The following is a 17,295-nucleotide window of genomic DNA, read 5'->3' as shown; positions in this document are numbered from 1 at the left end:
ATATCATGAATTAAAATTCTACGAATCTCTTGATGAAAATGCTTGTGAAATATTTTTTGAGCTATTCCTAACTTGAATCAAGATCTATATGCATGAAGTTAGTGGTCGAACATACCATGTGAAACTTTGAGTCTGTTTCATGGGTTTTTTTTTCTAAAAAGAAAATACTTCTATGACTTTGTCTGCCTACAATTTATTTTATATCATGTCGAGACCACATAAATGTGCATGCATTTGGAAATGAAAAAGACACTTGGGATTGAAACCACTTTTGATCTTAAAAGACCACCACATGATATTTTGACTTTAGTATTCGAGCCTTTTAGTCCTTGTTTAATAATATAAGCCTTCAATTATGAACGCATTATGTAGTTCTTTAATTCCTTGATTTTGTGAGAATTATTAGAGCATCAAGAAAAATGGATTGTGTGTTCCAACAAAGGGTTCTCAAAACAAATGCGAGGGTTTGAATATTACGATTTTTGTTCTCTAAAGAATGTATCTCAAAATAAGTGTGCGGTTTGAATATTGTGGTTTTACACTATAGAAAAATGTGGAAGGTAATATTATTACCTTGTTCTATGCCTAATTGTAAAAAGAGAAGAAGAAAGAAAAGAAAAAAAAAAAGTGATATTATTGCCGTACACACAACCGAAAAGAGAGAGCGGAGAGAGAGTAAGTATTGAGTGAAACACTGCCATAACAAGTATTGAGTGAAACACTCAACCATATACACTCGAGATATTGGAAAATGGTGAGAAAAACTCCACTAGTTTCATATGTTGATTTTGATAATAATCCCTGTGTGAAGACTTATTTAGAAACATGATTGAGTTGTCGCAACCATGAGGTGTTTTATTTTTTAAGGATATATTTACACTTTGCTTCGAGTGTGTTCGTATTTTAAGAGAAATTCAAATACTAATTAATTCTAATTTTTGCTCAAGGACTAGCAAAAGATTAAGTGCGGAGTATGATAAGTATATAATTTGCCATATTTATATGAGTATAATGTCTTCTTATAAAAGTTAAATGTTCCCATGGTATTTTGCATTTTTAATATGGAAAGACTTGATGGAAGCAAAAATGACAACTTTGAGATAAAAGTAGCAATTGGAGACAATTAAAGAAAAAAAGAGAAAATTGTGGCAGATTTGCAAACTCTATTAGACACGCTCACGCTTAAAACAATAGCCAAATCTACATAAGAAGGAAATGATTGGGGAAAAGTATTAGTTTAGTCCGCTAAATATGCCTAACTTTAATTTTAGTCTTATAACTATGTCCATTTTTGTTTAGATCCAGTAACTTATGAAATTGCTTATTTTTAGTCATCTGACAGATTTTTGGACATTTTTACCCCTATGAGTGCATAAGGACTAAAACTGCCTTTCAAAAGTAGCACAGGGGTAAAATTGTCCGAAAATCTGCCAGAAACTAAAAGTAAGCAATTTCGTAAGTTACTGGACCTAAACAAAAATTGACCTAGTTATCGGACTAAAACTAAAATTAGACATAATTAACGGACTAAAATAATACTTTTCCCGAAATGATTCTTGCACAAGTTTTAGAAACCCCTTTGTATGGAATGATTGCTAGGATCAAGAGATTTATTTAATCAACTCTATTAGGGTAATTAGGTATCTTCCCCACTTTCATATCCAAGTTGATAGTATTAATAGTATAAATAGACAAGTAACTCATATCTATAAGCTTCTAACTATCTCTATATTTTGACTATATTGCTGATTTTTTAACGGAATTCTACTTTTCAATTATGAATTCTTCCGTTAGTATGTTTAGCCGATTCTTTTATTTTTCGGTTAAAATTATGGTGAATGCTTGATTCCTAAATACTATGATATATAATCTATGTTTTGTACTTTTATTTAATAGATATTTGTGTTGTTCTCTATGCTCTCATCACAGATAATCTAATTTATGAACGATATGTCCAATTATTCATGATCAAGAATGTTTGTCTAGCCAATTAAACTTGCAAATTCGTAATTGTTTATTTAGTTCAAAAACTAGTGGTAACATAACATAATTTACTATGTGATAGTAATTAATTATTTCATGGGGAATGTGCATGATCTAAATCAAATAAATTCTCGTAGGAATTTATTGGTTAGAATTAAGATTTTCTAATTGTTAATGATGTTAGTGAATCAAATCTAGTGGACGTTCCCAGAGTTGTTCATCAATTAAGAAATTAGTCGATGGGCATTCCTTAGCTAACAAAAATGTGAGGAAATGTGAGGTTCTTAGGATTGCCAATTAATAAAGGGATAAATTTGGGTATTCAAAAATTAGTACGGTAATAGGATATTCTTTTATAATAATATAGATACCGCATAAAATTTAATTTAATCGAACTGTTTATATATTAGCTAGCTATATCAAACATGTTTGAAATATAATTTAGAAAAATCTCACAATCAATCGTACGTCTGAACGAAAAACATTTCCCACGCAGCCACACTCTTAGCACCTCATTTCATCCCATCTCAGTGAGAAAAAATGAGATGAGATCGATTTCGATGAGATGAAAATAAATTTCGAATGCTTGTTTGGATCTAAAATAAGAGTATAATAATAATAGTTGATATGGTATATAAAAAATTGTAAATAAAACAGAAAAGAATTGTAACTATAATTAACGTAAATATTTTTTTAGTTGTGAAACATAATTAAAATGTATTTTTTTAAAAAAATTGCACAAATAAATACATACTAACTAATGAAGCACATTGGATGTGATTCATAATTTAAAGTTTTAGTATATATGTCCAATAAAATAAATAAATATTTATTAATGTGTGTGGAGTTGACCTCCTCACATGCATTAACGTATATGAAATGTATAAGGATGGTTTAATACAAAAATATTTTATATACAATAAATTAGTAAAAAATTGATTTGGGAATATATATTTTTTATTCAAAATTTTTTTGCTAATATTAACAAATTTAGTGAATTTTGACTAATTAATGAATTTGTATATTGGACAAAAATAAATTTTAAAAATATTAAATATAATATTTTAAATTAGAGAAAATTATTGTAATTATCCCTATAACTAAAAATAATTTAAAAATTCATGTTTTATCGATCATAATCATGGTGGTGAACCGAGGAGTCTCCCCTTAATAAAGACCGCAACGTAGGGGGAAACGACTGAGATGAAATTTCACATGCAAGCAAGCAAACACACACCCTTCGTTGTTTTGGATCCCATTTCCATTGTGACCGACCCGCCACAGTTTTTGACATTTTGTCGTGGCGATCGTTTCTGCTCGACACCTCAGAACACACGAGGACGCAGCCGTTCCTTCTGCCCACTTTTCTTGATTGCTAGACTCAGAGACTTCAAACCCACCGCTTGCATTGCAATCCTTTTCGTCTCCAACAGATTTCGCTTTGAGAAGCCCTCAGAAAGGTACGTGATCTCTTTTTATATTACAAATACTTTTCCTATGTCAACTCTTATCAATCTGGTTGAGTATTTTTGTGTAGAATATTATTTGTTGGGTTAAGTTTAGCTGGACACCATGTGGACCCGCTTGAGCTCGAGCTCTTTGCAAATTTATTTCGCTTTCATAGCATTTGTTATTTGTATAATAGGATTATATAAGTGCATCCTCTGGACTGATAATTGTCTGGGCATGTTTTTGACTGTAATTTTGTTTTTGTTTTTGTATTTGTTTTCTTCTCCATTGATTATCAATCATGCCGTGGCAGGATTTCGGATCCACCTCTTGTTTTGATAATTTTGGAGGTTCTTTTTGGTCTCAGGTTTGTGGGTTTCTGTGATGATGTTACAATCCGAATTTATGTTTTTGTTTGTGTGATTCTGAGCGCGCGCGGTTCAATTAGATGTGCAAGGTTTTATGATGCTTGAGTTTATGATAAAAAGTTGCAAGTTTTGCTGGTGTGGGCTCTAGTTTCAGAATTATGTTGATTATACTGTACTTTGTTTATTCCTATTATCACCCTTTGGCATTTCCTTTTCACATTCTTGTTCCTGGGGTTGATGTGAATCATGACTCAATGATCTTTGTTATGCTAAAGTTCTTAATGATTTTATATTTCTCCAATGTGGGGTGGCTTTTTTTTATTCCAGCAATGGGTGATTGTCATTTCCAGAAACTGCTTTGGTTCGTCCAGTTTCTTTCTTTCTATATCCAACATCGAGAAAGAAATCATAACAAATCGCATCCTAGGTTTCCACAGTCCTTGATTTGATCTGTGCATTTCTTTATGCATGATCTATTCCATTTTGAGCTTGCTCAGTGTTTCAGACCAAAATGGAAAACTAAATGATCTTGCTATCTAAATAATATTGCAAAAAAGGAGTAGTAGATCATTTGTGGTGTTACACAATTATTTTGATTCTAAGTGGCATTACTTTTAGGAAAAGAAGATTTCTGCACTAGTAAATGAGGCATTATCTACAGACGTCCAACAAGAGACAAATTGAGCATTCAATTTTGTGACATATTGGTCTGTTTACATAATATTCTCAACCTACTAGCACCAGCTGGGAGTACAATGGTGCTAAGATATACATAACCGCACAAATGTATACGAGTAAGCACATTTTCCTGCATGGTGGGGAATAAACCATTTTTCTTATTTTGCCTATTGGTGCATAAAGAGCTTACTATTCAGCAATAAACTATGATTGACGTGTTTGTAAAAAGTTCTTAAAATTAGGAAATTTCTTGGCTGATGTATGTAGCATGTGAACTTTTCGGGCGCATGATCGTGTAGTCAGCTGTCATGTACTTGGCAAGAAGTTTATTCTTGGTCATATATCCTAAAATTCTACTTGTCTGTCTTGAGTATTCTAATAAAATGTCTGAAGATATTTGTGTTTTATGGTCACGTAGGCTATAGTGTTAAAGGTTCTTCTTCAAGTTAACTAAAGCAAGCATTTTGGTTAAACCAATTTTAGTTTGTGTCTTCTTTATCACTAAGTTGTGTTCATCTCCTCTCCATTCAAGAATATATTTGGTATTGATTTTTTCCATTTTTGAATTCAGAGGAAGAATACTTCTGCAGGCACTGGTGATTGGTTCTCTCAGCTCCACTTCCCTTTGATAGAATTCGAAAACCACCAGGTATATGTTTCACACTGCTATTAACTAAAATATAATAATCTATTTAAGTTTTTCTATATATCTGTGAGGATGGTTGTATGGATGACCAGTATGCTTCTGTTGATTTAATCTTCTCTATCATAATCGAAGTATGAAGATGTCCTTAGAATTGATGCTAGGGTCATAGCTATAAGAAAGTTATAAGCTTGACTGAATCGTTTTCTAATTGTATTTTATGTATTAGAGTTCTAAGTGTAAGGCATGCCCAGCCCGGGTGTGTTTACTACTTCAGTAAATTGATTAATGAAGCTTCAAGTACTCTACAATTTTCTTATTCACTGTTTGTGGTGGTTACTTTCCTGTACTAATTAGAAGTGTTTAGAAGTTTTATCTCCTATTTGGTTGTGTTCTTTAGCGCTCCATAAAGGGGTAGTTAGCTATAAATTCCCTTGAGTTGAGCTGGGATAGTGCTCTCAACATCATCGAGTTAAGCTCGAATATCATCTCAAATCAGAATCGTCAAACACCAGCTTGAGTCATCCAGGATTTCGTCGAATCGAGCTTCATCTTTCCCATTAAGTACAGTTTATAGTAGATCTCAGTCTGCACTTGGTTTAACAGTTTTCAGTTGGATGTGGGGTCCCTTCCCTCTGGCACTGATCTATCTCCTGCTGGTCTGTTTCTCTTTAGGGCTGTAATTTATAGTGTTTGTCCCGTTGTGCTGTAAGCTGATGCATGAGAATATGCCAATATTGCTATTTTAGTTACTTAGAGTATGATGACCATTTGCATTGTGTCTTTAGCTCCTTCCAGTCACTTGAGACTTGATCTTATAGAGACTCTTTCTATGTTCATCAGTGCATATTTTATTGTATTTTTTGCAGAGTGAAATGTGGGAATCCCAGCCTGGAACTCATACTGTGAGGTCCCATGGAGTCAGAGTAGCAACAACACATATGCATGACTGGCTAATACTTCTAGTGCTGCGATTGATTTTAATTGTTCTAAATGTTATCCATCCATTTTATCGCTTTGTTGGTAAAGATATGATGTCCGATTTCAAGTATCCTCTTAAGAGTAGCACGGTTCCTCCATGGGCTGTTCCAGTAAGTGAAAATTGCACCTTGGGCACTTACACAAACTCAGCTTCTTTGATTCTTGAATAAGGTCAATGGTCCAGGAGCTGTATGCTGACACTCTTCAATTTTCCTAGATATATGCAATTATAATGCCACTCATAGTTTTTCTGCTATTCTATCTTCGTCGAAGAGACGTATATGATCTTCATCATACAATATTAGGTACTGTGATACTGTGTGGATCTTTGCTCTTTTTCAAACATATTCTTATCGTTTTTCCAGCCAAAATGGATTACTTCACAATCTAAACTAATCCACTTGTACAGGGCTTCTGTTTTCCGTCCTCATAACTGCAGTTCTAACTGATGCCATAAAAGATGCAGTTGGTCGCCCTCGGCCTGACTTCTTTTGGCGATGCTTTCCAGATGGAAAAGATGTAAGTGTATCAAGACTTGATTCTTAGAAAACATTACTTTTCTGAAGTAACTCTCTGTTTTATGTACTTAAATACACATCTCATTTGCCTAATTGACATTCTGTAGCTTTTCAGGCTTATGATCAATGGGGAAATGTTGTTTGCCATGGTGACAAAAGTGTCATAAGGCAAGGGCATAAGAGTTTTCCTAGTGGGCATACTTCATGTAAGCAGGAAAATCTGTTGTCAACCTGTTTCATAAGTTTCAGTGCAAGAGACTTCTGCCTGTTCAGTATTCTGGGCTTTTCATAAAGAGTGAACTTAAAATCTGTAAGACTGTAACAAAGATTAGTGCCATCTGAAATGGTTATTAGGCTGATAGCAAACTTGGGATGCTAACATGCTTTTCAGCGAAGTTGCCCTAAAATGCTTTTGCCAAACATATCTTCATTGTTTTGATCTTTCTGCTGGTTGTTTCCCCTCTGATGTTCATGTCACTCACTCTGACAATGTGGGAGACCATCATCTTTTCTTTGAACAATTTCCTGCTTGCATTCTCCAAACCATACTGTTATGTATATCTCTTAAACATTCCTGTAATTTATCATTCTCTGTCACATGAACTTTCCATCTGCTGCATGATTAATTGTATTTCTCATGGTGCTTCTGACACTAGAAGAGTCACTTCTACTACACAAAATGGTGTTTGGTTTCACTTTTATCTCATTTTCCAGTCTTCTAGTATATTGGAGCGTTTTCTTTTTTGGTTTAGATATGAGAATGTATTTGAATTATTTGATGGGGTCATATAGTGTCATGTCAACGTATTTTTTATTGGATGAAGATTGATAGTCGTATTTTTTATTTTTTAAGGTTGTTAGTGGTACTTGACGTATTCTTGAAAATATGTATTATTATTCTATTAAGTTAATGATCGAAATGCATATATATGTATAGATATTGTAATAGTGGACTTGATATGTGAGAATATTTTCAGCCAAAATGACCTAAAACAAATGTTATTGCATATCTGGACCGAGGAAAATGTGAATGAAGATGGAAACAAAGAGGCACTCCTATTCCAATAAGGTTTTTATGAAATATATTGGCTCCACATAAGGCCAAAATAATGTGTGAAACTACATCTTAACAACTGATACTAATAGGGGAGGATTATGTCAAGTAACTTTTATGTCAGAGATCAGCCTTGGTGGATATCCTTGTTGTGATTGCTTGTCCCAGTGAAATTTCCTGAATGGTGATTAACAATGTATTAACTAATTTTTGTGTTGCCTATCTATTTAATGGAACATGGAATTAAACATGTAGGGGCATTTGCTGGCTTGGGCTTCTTGTCACTGTATTTGGCTGGGAAGATAAAGGCATTTGATGGTAAAGGTCACGTTGCAAAACTGTGTGTGGTTCTTCTTCCTCTAGTAATTGCATCTCTTATTGGCATTTCTCGGGTGAATGATTATCGGCACCACTGGCAGGATGTGGTAGCAGGAGGTTTCCTAGGTCCGTCTACTGCATTTTTTTCTGCGTCTAACATCTAATAATTATTTTCTAAGTATAATTCAGTTCACATTTCTTTGGCAGGTCTAATAGTTGCCATATTATGCTATTTGCAGTTCTTCCCACCTCCATATCATGCTGAAGGTATTATCTTCTTCTTCTTGAATTCATTACTCGGGTAATACTAAGGATCGACTAGTAGCTAAGTTTCAAGCTATTGGTTTTGCAAGATTGATATTATGTAGATCTGCTTAGTCAGAATAGTCTAGTATCGCCTTCATTATATCATGTGCCATCAACAGAGAGCAAACCAACATGAAGTTTCATTTATACTGAGTTTCTTATTACTGATTCTTTTTCTTGGATATGCCAGTCGAGTAAACTAGATAACTAAACTTGAAGAATGCAAGTGGGAGCATAGAGGTTTAGGTCTATACAGAAAGGCCTTTGATTTTGAAAATTATATTTATACCCACCTTTTCAAGTCATCTTATACATTATAAATTGCTCGCCAAAGATAGGATGGCCAGGAAGAAATCTAGAACATAAAACACGCAGTGGGTATGTAGTATACTTTTCAGATCAATGGATCTTTATGTTGTATGTTCAAGCATCAGGAATCTTTATGTAGTATACCTTTCAGATGCAGTCTGGTCTGGATCAACACTCGTATTTTGTTCTTTGATTCCATCTGTAACTTTTTCAAGCAACCATGCTTGCTTCCTTGTAGGGTGGAGGACTCACGCATATTTGCATATGATGGAAGAGTCGCGCACAAATGCAAACAATGCACGGACCTCTGCCGTTGAGGTTGAAATCCAACCAAATCCAAGAAACGGCAATTCAATGAGGGGCTTAGCGTTATCTCGCACCTCCAGCATACCAGTTGAAGACATAGAATACGGAAGGAGATAGTTAAAAAATAAATAATTTTGTAAGCATGAGACCACTTGGTTATTACTAGGTTTGTGGAATACATGTACATATGTGCAGTTTTGCAGATTCTTTTTCATTATTTGTTTCCTTGTTCTGAGCTGCTGATTGACTGATTACTATTATTGTTTTCTTTTCCCTTCTTTGTTTATTTCTCACTTGCATTCATTTGCACCAATAGATCCGTTTAAACTTCTAATTGTAGGCTTGTTATGGATTCTTTGTATAGAGTAGTAGGCAGCTTTGTTTGCTATTGTGCCACACTCCTCTCACTAGTACAAGTCAGAGCAATCGACGCTTTTAGAATCATAAATCATTTACAGGAGTACTTATACATTATCTGTAAATATAATCTTCACGTCCAATGAGGAAATTGAACTCCTAAACATTTGACTAAAGTGATAAGTTGGTATTCATTGAACTAACAAATTTGTTTAGTGTTGACATATCTATACTAATTTATATATATTTTTTTCAGAAAAAGTCTGCTAGATTTTCAAACGAGATTAGATTGCTATACTAATTCTTAAATGTAATAATTATTTCCTTAATTAGATCATTTTATAAATTATTTGTAATGATTTTTTTTAAATAAAAGTGACTATGATATTTACCACTGTATATACATATATATATGTATTTTTTTTATAATATCTTAAGTTGTTTTTTCTTTTTAAATTAGATTTACTAGTTTACTTATTTATTTTTTATTTATAGTAAATATTAAAATATAAACAAAAGATAATGGTAGGAGCATCAACGATTAACCTTATCTGAAAATAGTTTTTTACCGAAACCAAAATTGGAAAAATAAGGGAAAGGCCATTTTCGTCATATCTCAAAACCCTAATTTGGAGTCCTCCTTCACTGTTCTTCCGATTTATTAATTTTTTTTATTATCAAAAAGAAATATATTAATATAAATTTTTTAAATATATTAATAATAATATAACGATTTTAAATTAAAAAATTATTTTTCTTATAAATGAAAAGCCCAAGTCGCTATTCGGAATTGCGACTCACTTGGAAGGGCAATTTTTTATTTATTTTTTTGTTTAATCAAATCTTATTTAATTAATTATATAATTTTGTTTAGTTATATATAATTAACATATTAAAGTTCCAAAAATTATAATATTAAAATTGTATTAATTTAAAAAATTATAATTAAGTGTACAAATATATTATGTATATTTTTTTGTACAGTTGTAAAAAATACAATGAAGTATACAATTATTCTTGACAACCTGATACCGACACATCTTATTTAAGATTTTTTGATTTGATCTTTTTGTTCTCGCATTTTGATATTTCTAAAAAATAATAATTATATTATAACATAATTATCTCAAAAGTTGATAAATATATTGATATATTTCTCGATAAAAAAATTAAATTGCCGAGAACAATAAAAAAATAAATCACAATATGCAAATTTACATAAAATAAAATAAATATTCATACGTTTGAGAAAACTGGAATCTATATATTTATTTATGAACCCCAGCCTTAATTACTAAACTAAAAACTTTTGTTTTTATCAATTTTGTCAATTTATTTAATTTATTTTTGTATTATACGTAATTAAATAAATATAATAAAAATAAATAAATTACTCACATAAAGTATACTTCGCTCATGAGTCAGTAATAATTTTGATTTATTGCTTTTCAACATCATAAAATTTAGGAGTGAATAGCAATTTATCCCCCTGTGATATTAAAAATGAGCACATTACCCCCCTATAAAAAAAATATAGCAATTTACCTCCCTATACTTTTTAAAATGAAGCAATTTACCTCCTTATATAGGGAGGTAGATCGCTTCATTTTAAAAATCATAGGGGGGTAAATTGTTGTATTTTAAAAAATATAGGGAGGTAAATTGCTATTTATTTTTTCACAAGGGGGTAATTTGCTCATTTGCGATATCACAAGGGGGTTGCTTGCATTTTTTCCTAAAATTTAGCACCAAATATTTTTTAAAAATGCAAAATGCACGCCATATATATCATTGATCAAAAAGCGTGTGAAAAACAATGGAAGAAAAGATGCTATCAATGGAGTATTTGAAAAATAAAAATTGTAATTCATAATTATAAGATGTTAGATTCTATTTTAAATATATATATTTTTAATGGATAATGAATAAAATGTGATTATAAATTTAAAAGATGTGAGTAACGATAATTTTATAATTAATATGATTAAAATTGGAGAAATTTGCTAAAATTTTAGAAATTAGTTAAGAATTATTTACTTTTCTAGAGGAATTTTTAACCTAATATTTTTATTTTTGGATCTCATAAATTTCTTATCTAAAAACTAGTTATCGGGAGTGCACTTGATGTTTGTGTATAATTTAAATATTTTATACATAGTTTACTATAAGAAATGACAGTCCGACAGTAATCCACCAGGCCTTAGACAAGGCCTCATAAGTTATCTGGTCTTGGAGGTGTGATAGTATAATTCGATGCTATCCAGTATTTTATCCAATCGAATAAATACCGACAAAAACGCACGATCCCATTTCATTGATTTAACTGGTTTGTGGACTTTGACCGTGAAATGGAGTAATGACATATAATATAAAACGATAAAGATGACCACAGATTAAACTATATTGATAATATTTAACACTATATTGAATAAGATCATTAACAATAAACTATATTATCAAATACTTTTCAATATCTCATAAGATATTTTTAGAAATTTTTTAGCTCGCCCAAATGCTCAAACCCATTGGGGGCATTTATGAGGCTTGATACAGGCGAATCAGGCCACTATATCTTACTATGAGAAATGCTGATCCGCCAATAGTCCATCCGACATTAGATAAAGTTTGATAACTTATCCAGTTTTAGAAGTGTCATAGTATAATTCAGCTCTATCCCATATATTTATCCGAATCATCAGATAAAACATCAATAAAAAAATATTAATTTTATCGTATTCAAATCAGATCCAATCAACCATTTATCTTACACAAAAAATTAAATTGGGCGCTCCATATTTTCAAAACATGTGAATTTGGATTATTCATTACAAATTCCAACAACAAATGAACTACTCAATCATGGTTACCACTTTTTGTTGTCAAAATTTGAAAGTGAGAGGATGGTTTTGTGGAATTAAATTTCCAACTCCAAACAAACAAACAGGCCCCAATCATTGATACTTGAAGCTTTTTGTGGGAAATATGTAAAATGTCACGCCTTGTTTGGAGCAATTTCTTTATGGGGAAAACAATAAAATATATGCAACAGAAAGAGAAGTTGTCAGCATCCCTATTACATTACATTGTCTGAATGGGGAGCTGTTCATCATTGAGCATCCGTTTCTCCTGACAACGCCTCAACCTTTCCATCATGAAACCTACTAAACGTTCTCCTTACTCTTTTTCTTTAATAATAATAATAATAATAATAATTGTTTAAAATATTTTTTTTATATAAATAAGGGTTAAATACACCTTACAATCTTGAACTATGCATTTTTAGCTCATTTACATCCCTAAAATATGAAAGGTAACAAAAACATCCATGAAAAAATAATTTGGCGGTGATAAGACAAAAATACCCTTTTCACTTACCCCTATACTTTTTTATTCTACTTCCTAAAATATGTTTTATTAAAATATCTTCGCCCAACGATTTTTAGTGATTTAAAATTTTACTCACATTTTATTTCAAAAATAATATTTATAGTTTATATTTTTTTATAAATTATGGAACATAAAAAATAATAAGCTCAATATAGGCAAATATATTTTTTAGAAAGTAAATACATTATATTAAAAAGTGCATGTAAATCTGTGCAGGAAAAGTATGTTACATAACTTATAAATTTTTATTCAGTTACATGTTCACATAATAAAAATACATGTTCAAAGATGAGGACCCTTGTCATGTTTTTCGACTTCGGCATTCTGAGGGGCAATTTAGTCTTTGATGGGATTTTTAACTGTTTAATTCCCACAAAGTTGCACGATTTAATCATACGGTAACTGAAAATTCAAGTCAATTGCATTTTACCCTATGTGAAAGTACTAAAAGACAATTTTTCCTAAATGAAAAACAGGACAACAAGACTTCCGAATTTTTAAAAAAGAAGCTTATTGTCTCTAGTGTTACGGGCCTATAATGCCTTTTTCTTTTTCTAGAGAGATTTTTTACTTTTTAGTATTTTCATGGAAGAACTTGTTGTATTTAACCTCTAAATACTCTTCAAATTTATAGTTAAACAATTTAAATTTTTTTAAAATCCATAATTTCAAAATTCACAACCCAAATATAATAAAAAAAGAATTTAACCATTAAGAACTATTCTTTTCGATATATTAGGAATTAAACCAAACTTTCGTTAAACTAAGTATCATAGATTAGATATTTATAATTTATAATTAATACAATCATATAAAATTATGAGTTCTATATATTAAAATAAGTCTAGTCTTGTGACGTTAAATGAATTTGACCATGGTGAGGGTAGTTGTGAAAATTAATAAAATTAAATATGAGAAGACCTAAGTACTCAATCCACATGCGATGGATTTGAATTAAAACTTGAAGAGACCAAACAAAACATTCAAAATGGCTCATTTGATTGCATTAATTCAAATAATAATTGAAACTACATATTCATATCAAATTATATATTGATACACCTTTTTTTTTATAAAAGAAAAAAGAAAAAACTCAAATTTATGACTCTTTTTTCAAGCCCATGACATTACATGATTAAAATCCGACAACTACTTTTAAAATAATAATTTCAAACTATACCCATAAAAATAAAAAAGATAATAACTTTGTGCTTAATAATTGGACTAATTTTTTTTATACTAAGGGTTGAAGCACATTGGGTGTAGGAGCATGCTCTAAATTTTTATTATATTTATCCAATTAAATAAAAGAGAAGGAACCAAATTGATAAAATGAATTAATTTTAAAGTCTATAAATAAAAATATTATTAATAAGTACAATTGAATAAAGCGAAAGTTATTTTATTTTATTAAAAAAAAAACACATACATATATATATGTGGATATTTTAATTCATGCTGATTACGCCAACCGGGAAAATTACTATGGCGATATTTGACAAATTGAATAAACCGACAAATGAAACACAATCGATATGTATGCATATTTTGTATTTTTTTTCATTATATTTATTTAATTAAGCTAAAGAGAAAAAAATAAAGTAAATAACTTATCGAAACTCCTAAAATATTTAAACTTTAAATTTGCATGAGTAAAAGAAAATTATTAACAAGATGGTTATTTTGTAGAATATTTATCATACTTTTATGTTGCATTTTAATAAATAATTCACACGTATTTTCCTAAAAAAAATATATAATTAAATAAAATCATAATTTAAAAATATTCCATAAAGATAATTTTTATTAAGTAAAAAAAATAAAATATTACAATACAATTTAAAAATAAAATTAATTACACTACACTTGTGAACATAGCATGTACATGTTATGTAGCATGGATGTGTGATACTGATACAAACATCTTTTACCCTCATTTAAGACCCCCTCCGTATTCTCTACTGTTCCTCTCTCTCTCTCTCTCTCTCTCTCTCTGTATATATAAAAACATATATGTATGTATGTATATATACGTGGGAATTTGTGGAGTATGGGTGTGAGTGAAATGCAACAAACAATTTGAGAGAGAGAGAGAGAGAGAGAGAGAGAGAGAGAGAGAGAGAGAGAATAAAGAAACAGAGAAGAATACTTGGCCGGCTCTTACTCTTCGCAACATGCCCAGATCTCACTTTCCCATTCTCTCCATCTTCACCCTTTGAATATTCCCAAACCCAAACCCAAATCTCCCATTTCTTTTTATTTAATTCACCACTCCCATCTCTAGACATCATTCGCAACCCAATTAATTATTCAGATATGGCAACTCTGCAGAAATTCAAGCTGTTAGCCACCCAATGCGCGGTCGCCGGAAGCCCGACCAGGAGCCCCACAGCCAGCCCTGTGATCCACCTCCGCCGCCGGAAAACTCTCCGGATGCTGCTCGCCCGAGGCGGAGGCGGCAGCGGGGGAAGAAGGTTGCCTCCGCGCTGCGACGACGGCTCGCCCGATCGGAGGGGGAGTGGAGACGAAGGTAGCGCACCGGAGAAGGGGAAGCAACTGTCGGTCAGTCACAAGCTGAAGGATTTGTTTGTGTCCTCGCCACCGGCGTTCGAGGGGCCGGTTTCGGAAAATGTCAGGGAAGGGCTGCTGCGGTCGAGCGGCGGAGACGGCTGCCTCAGGAGAGGTGCGAACCGCCCCCTGCGGCCGCTGTCGGCGACGTTTCGACAACGGCTGTTGAGGAGAGCTTGGCGGCCCGTGCTCGTCGCCATACCTGAGTAACAATCAGTTCTTGGAAAACTGTACGGAATAATACCCCGAGTATTATTATTAATTTTATTTTTCGGTATTAGATAATTTGGGTATTTTCTTTTAATTTTTTTTATTTCTCCATAATTTCTCTATATTTATACAATTAGGTAGTCAATAATTACATTAATGCACAATTTAGGGGGTAAAAATATGATATTAATTTCGAAATTATTTTAGGGGGTAGTTCCACAAATTATTTATATTATTCACATAATTTAATACATGAACATATTAAGTATAATTAATGGCTGAAATTAAATTATATATTGGTAAAGAAAATAAATTAGTATTAGAGTATGTATGTGTGTTTTTAATTTTATTTTTGTGATTATATGTTAGCCAATTAAAGGATAAATTATATGGGTGAATGGCAATTTACCACATGTAATATTGGAAATAAGCACATTACCCCCTACGAAAAAAATATAGCAATTTACTCTCTTGTACTTTTTGAAATGAAGTAATTTATCTCTTTATATACGAAGGTAAATTGCTTCATTTTAAAAATCATGGGGAAGTAAATTGTTGTATTTAAAAAAATATAAGGAGGTAAATCGCTATTTATTTTTTCATAAGGAGTAATTTGCTCATTTGTAATATCACAAAAAAATTACTTGCATTTTTCCCTAAAATATATTGTCAATTTACAAATGTCAAGAAGTATGTTAATTTTATTTTAATGGAAAGTATAATTATATCAATGTATTAAAATAATTAATAATTAATACATTATTATTATCAGCTATCATGGAATGTTCTTTCTGCGTACATATAATAAATTTATTTTATATTTTTAAATATATTATAAAAAATAAATAAATATAATAAAAGAAAATTAGCTTATAATAACCATCGAATTACAAAATCTGGAATGCTTATAATACCGTAACTATATTTGTTTCTTCAACAAATAATCACTTTTTTATTAATTAATTTTATTGATAATATTTTATCATACACATTTAAAGTTAATTTATTTTATCAATTTCGATTATTCTTCCTTTGTATTTGTTAAGTTAAATAAAAATCGTTGTTATAAAATATTTGAATGGTTCTAACTTTATTTATTATCAAAAAGTAAGATTATTATAAAAATCATATTATAAGGTTATAGAGCCTCAATTTCGCCAATTGAGTTAAATCTCATTAGCTAAATTATAAGTTATCAGTTAGATACTTAAAGGGGTGATAACGATTTTAAAGTTATTTTTAATTATATCAATTCGATTTGATCCGCGGTTTGGATGCTTTTAATTTTTTTTATCACCCCATAATATTTAGCATGTTTTTATATGTATTTTAAATTTTTTTATAACTTTTCATGTGAAAATAAAAATATATTTTGAATTAATAATAAATTTATATTTTATACTAAACTATAATATCAAATTAAAAATTAAAAACCAAAAACAAATATATAACCAAACAAATTGTTATAATCAAACTCACGACTATTTAAAATATAGTGATTTTTTATCATTTGAGCCAAGAAGTATGAATTCGGGAAATGCGCTTTTGCTTTTGGGCTTATCCAACAAAATTTGTAAAGACAGTTGAAAATTATTGCAGTGGGGGACATGAGCAACGTCTAGTGCGTACTTTACTGACCAGCCATTTACACAACAAATGACAAAACAAAGGGCCTGTCACTGTCAATTGATAATAGCGAATCACTTAATTTTAATTGTAAGATAATGGATTTGATTTGTTATGCAGATGATTTATAAGTACCACTATAAGCGGATTATAATGTTAAGGGATGATTATAATTAAATTTCTTGATATATAATTTCTTTACACAGATTATTTTTATTTTTTGCGTAATTGTAG

At 30.9% G+C, this 17,295-nt stretch overlaps 2 protein-coding genes across 4 annotated transcripts; both read left to right on the top strand.

The window, feature by feature from the left end:
• Positions 1 to 3,175: 3,175 nt before the first annotated feature.
• LOC105176149 (putative lipid phosphate phosphatase 3, chloroplastic) lies at positions 3,176 to 9,186 on the top strand. Of its 3 annotated transcripts, XM_011098865.3 has the most exons (10): positions 3,176 to 3,443; positions 3,746 to 3,799; positions 5,050 to 5,127; positions 5,991 to 6,212; positions 6,320 to 6,407; positions 6,512 to 6,621; positions 6,736 to 6,826; positions 7,930 to 8,118; positions 8,200 to 8,259; positions 8,846 to 9,186. In XM_011098865.3, the coding sequence occupies exons 4-10, from the start codon at positions 5,997 to 5,999 to the stop codon at positions 9,028 to 9,030; spliced, it is 939 nt and encodes a 312-aa protein (XP_011097167.1). In that variant the 5' UTR covers positions 3,176 to 3,443; positions 3,746 to 3,799; positions 5,050 to 5,127; positions 5,991 to 5,996; the 3' UTR covers positions 9,031 to 9,186. The 3 variants fall into 3 exon arrangements, with proteins under 3 accessions (XP_011097167.1, XP_011097165.1, XP_088733483.1); XM_011098863.3 differs by lacking the exon at positions 3,746 to 3,799; XM_088877357.1 differs by lacking the exons at positions 3,176 to 3,443; positions 3,746 to 3,799; positions 5,050 to 5,127; positions 6,320 to 6,407 and having other exon boundaries at positions 6,067 to 6,212.
• A 5,490-nt stretch (positions 9,187 to 14,676) lies between these two features.
• LOC105176190 (uncharacterized) lies at positions 14,677 to 15,510 on the top strand. Its single transcript, XM_011098921.2, has one exon. It carries the CDS (start codon positions 14,974 to 14,976, stop codon positions 15,433 to 15,435), a length of 462 nt encoding a protein of 153 aa, XP_011097223.1. The 5' UTR covers positions 14,677 to 14,973; the 3' UTR covers positions 15,436 to 15,510.
• Positions 15,511 to 17,295: the final 1,785 nt, after the last annotated feature.

This window comes from Sesamum indicum, linkage group LG13 (genome assembly GCF_026168435.1).
Source record: "Sesamum indicum cultivar Baizhima isolate 11 linkage group LG13, ASM2616843v1, whole genome shotgun sequence".
Lineage (NCBI taxonomy): Eukaryota > Viridiplantae > Streptophyta > Magnoliopsida > Lamiales > Pedaliaceae > Sesamum > Sesamum indicum.
The sequence above is the reverse complement of the archived record's forward strand: the minus strand, read 5'-3'. Positions and strand labels throughout refer to the sequence as shown.

What these genes read in the sequence shown, in the direction of transcription:
- LOC105176149 (XM_011098863.3), top strand. Translation starts at nt 5,997, where the DNA reads ATGTGGGAATCCCAGCCTGGAACTCATACTGTGAGGTCCCATGGAGTC. An exon ending in TTCCTCCATGGGCTGTTCCA is followed by an intron (nt 6,213 to 6,319) that starts GTAAGTGAAAAT and finishes CAATTTTCCTAG; the next exon opens with ATATATGCAATTATAATGCC. An exon ending in TCTTCATCATACAATATTAG is followed by an intron (nt 6,408 to 6,511) that starts GTACTGTGATAC and finishes CCACTTGTACAG; the next exon opens with GGCTTCTGTTTTCCGTCCTC.
- LOC105176190 (XM_011098921.2), top strand. Translation starts at nt 14,974, where the DNA reads ATGGCAACTCTGCAGAAATTCAAGCTGTTAGCCACCCAATGCGCGGTC.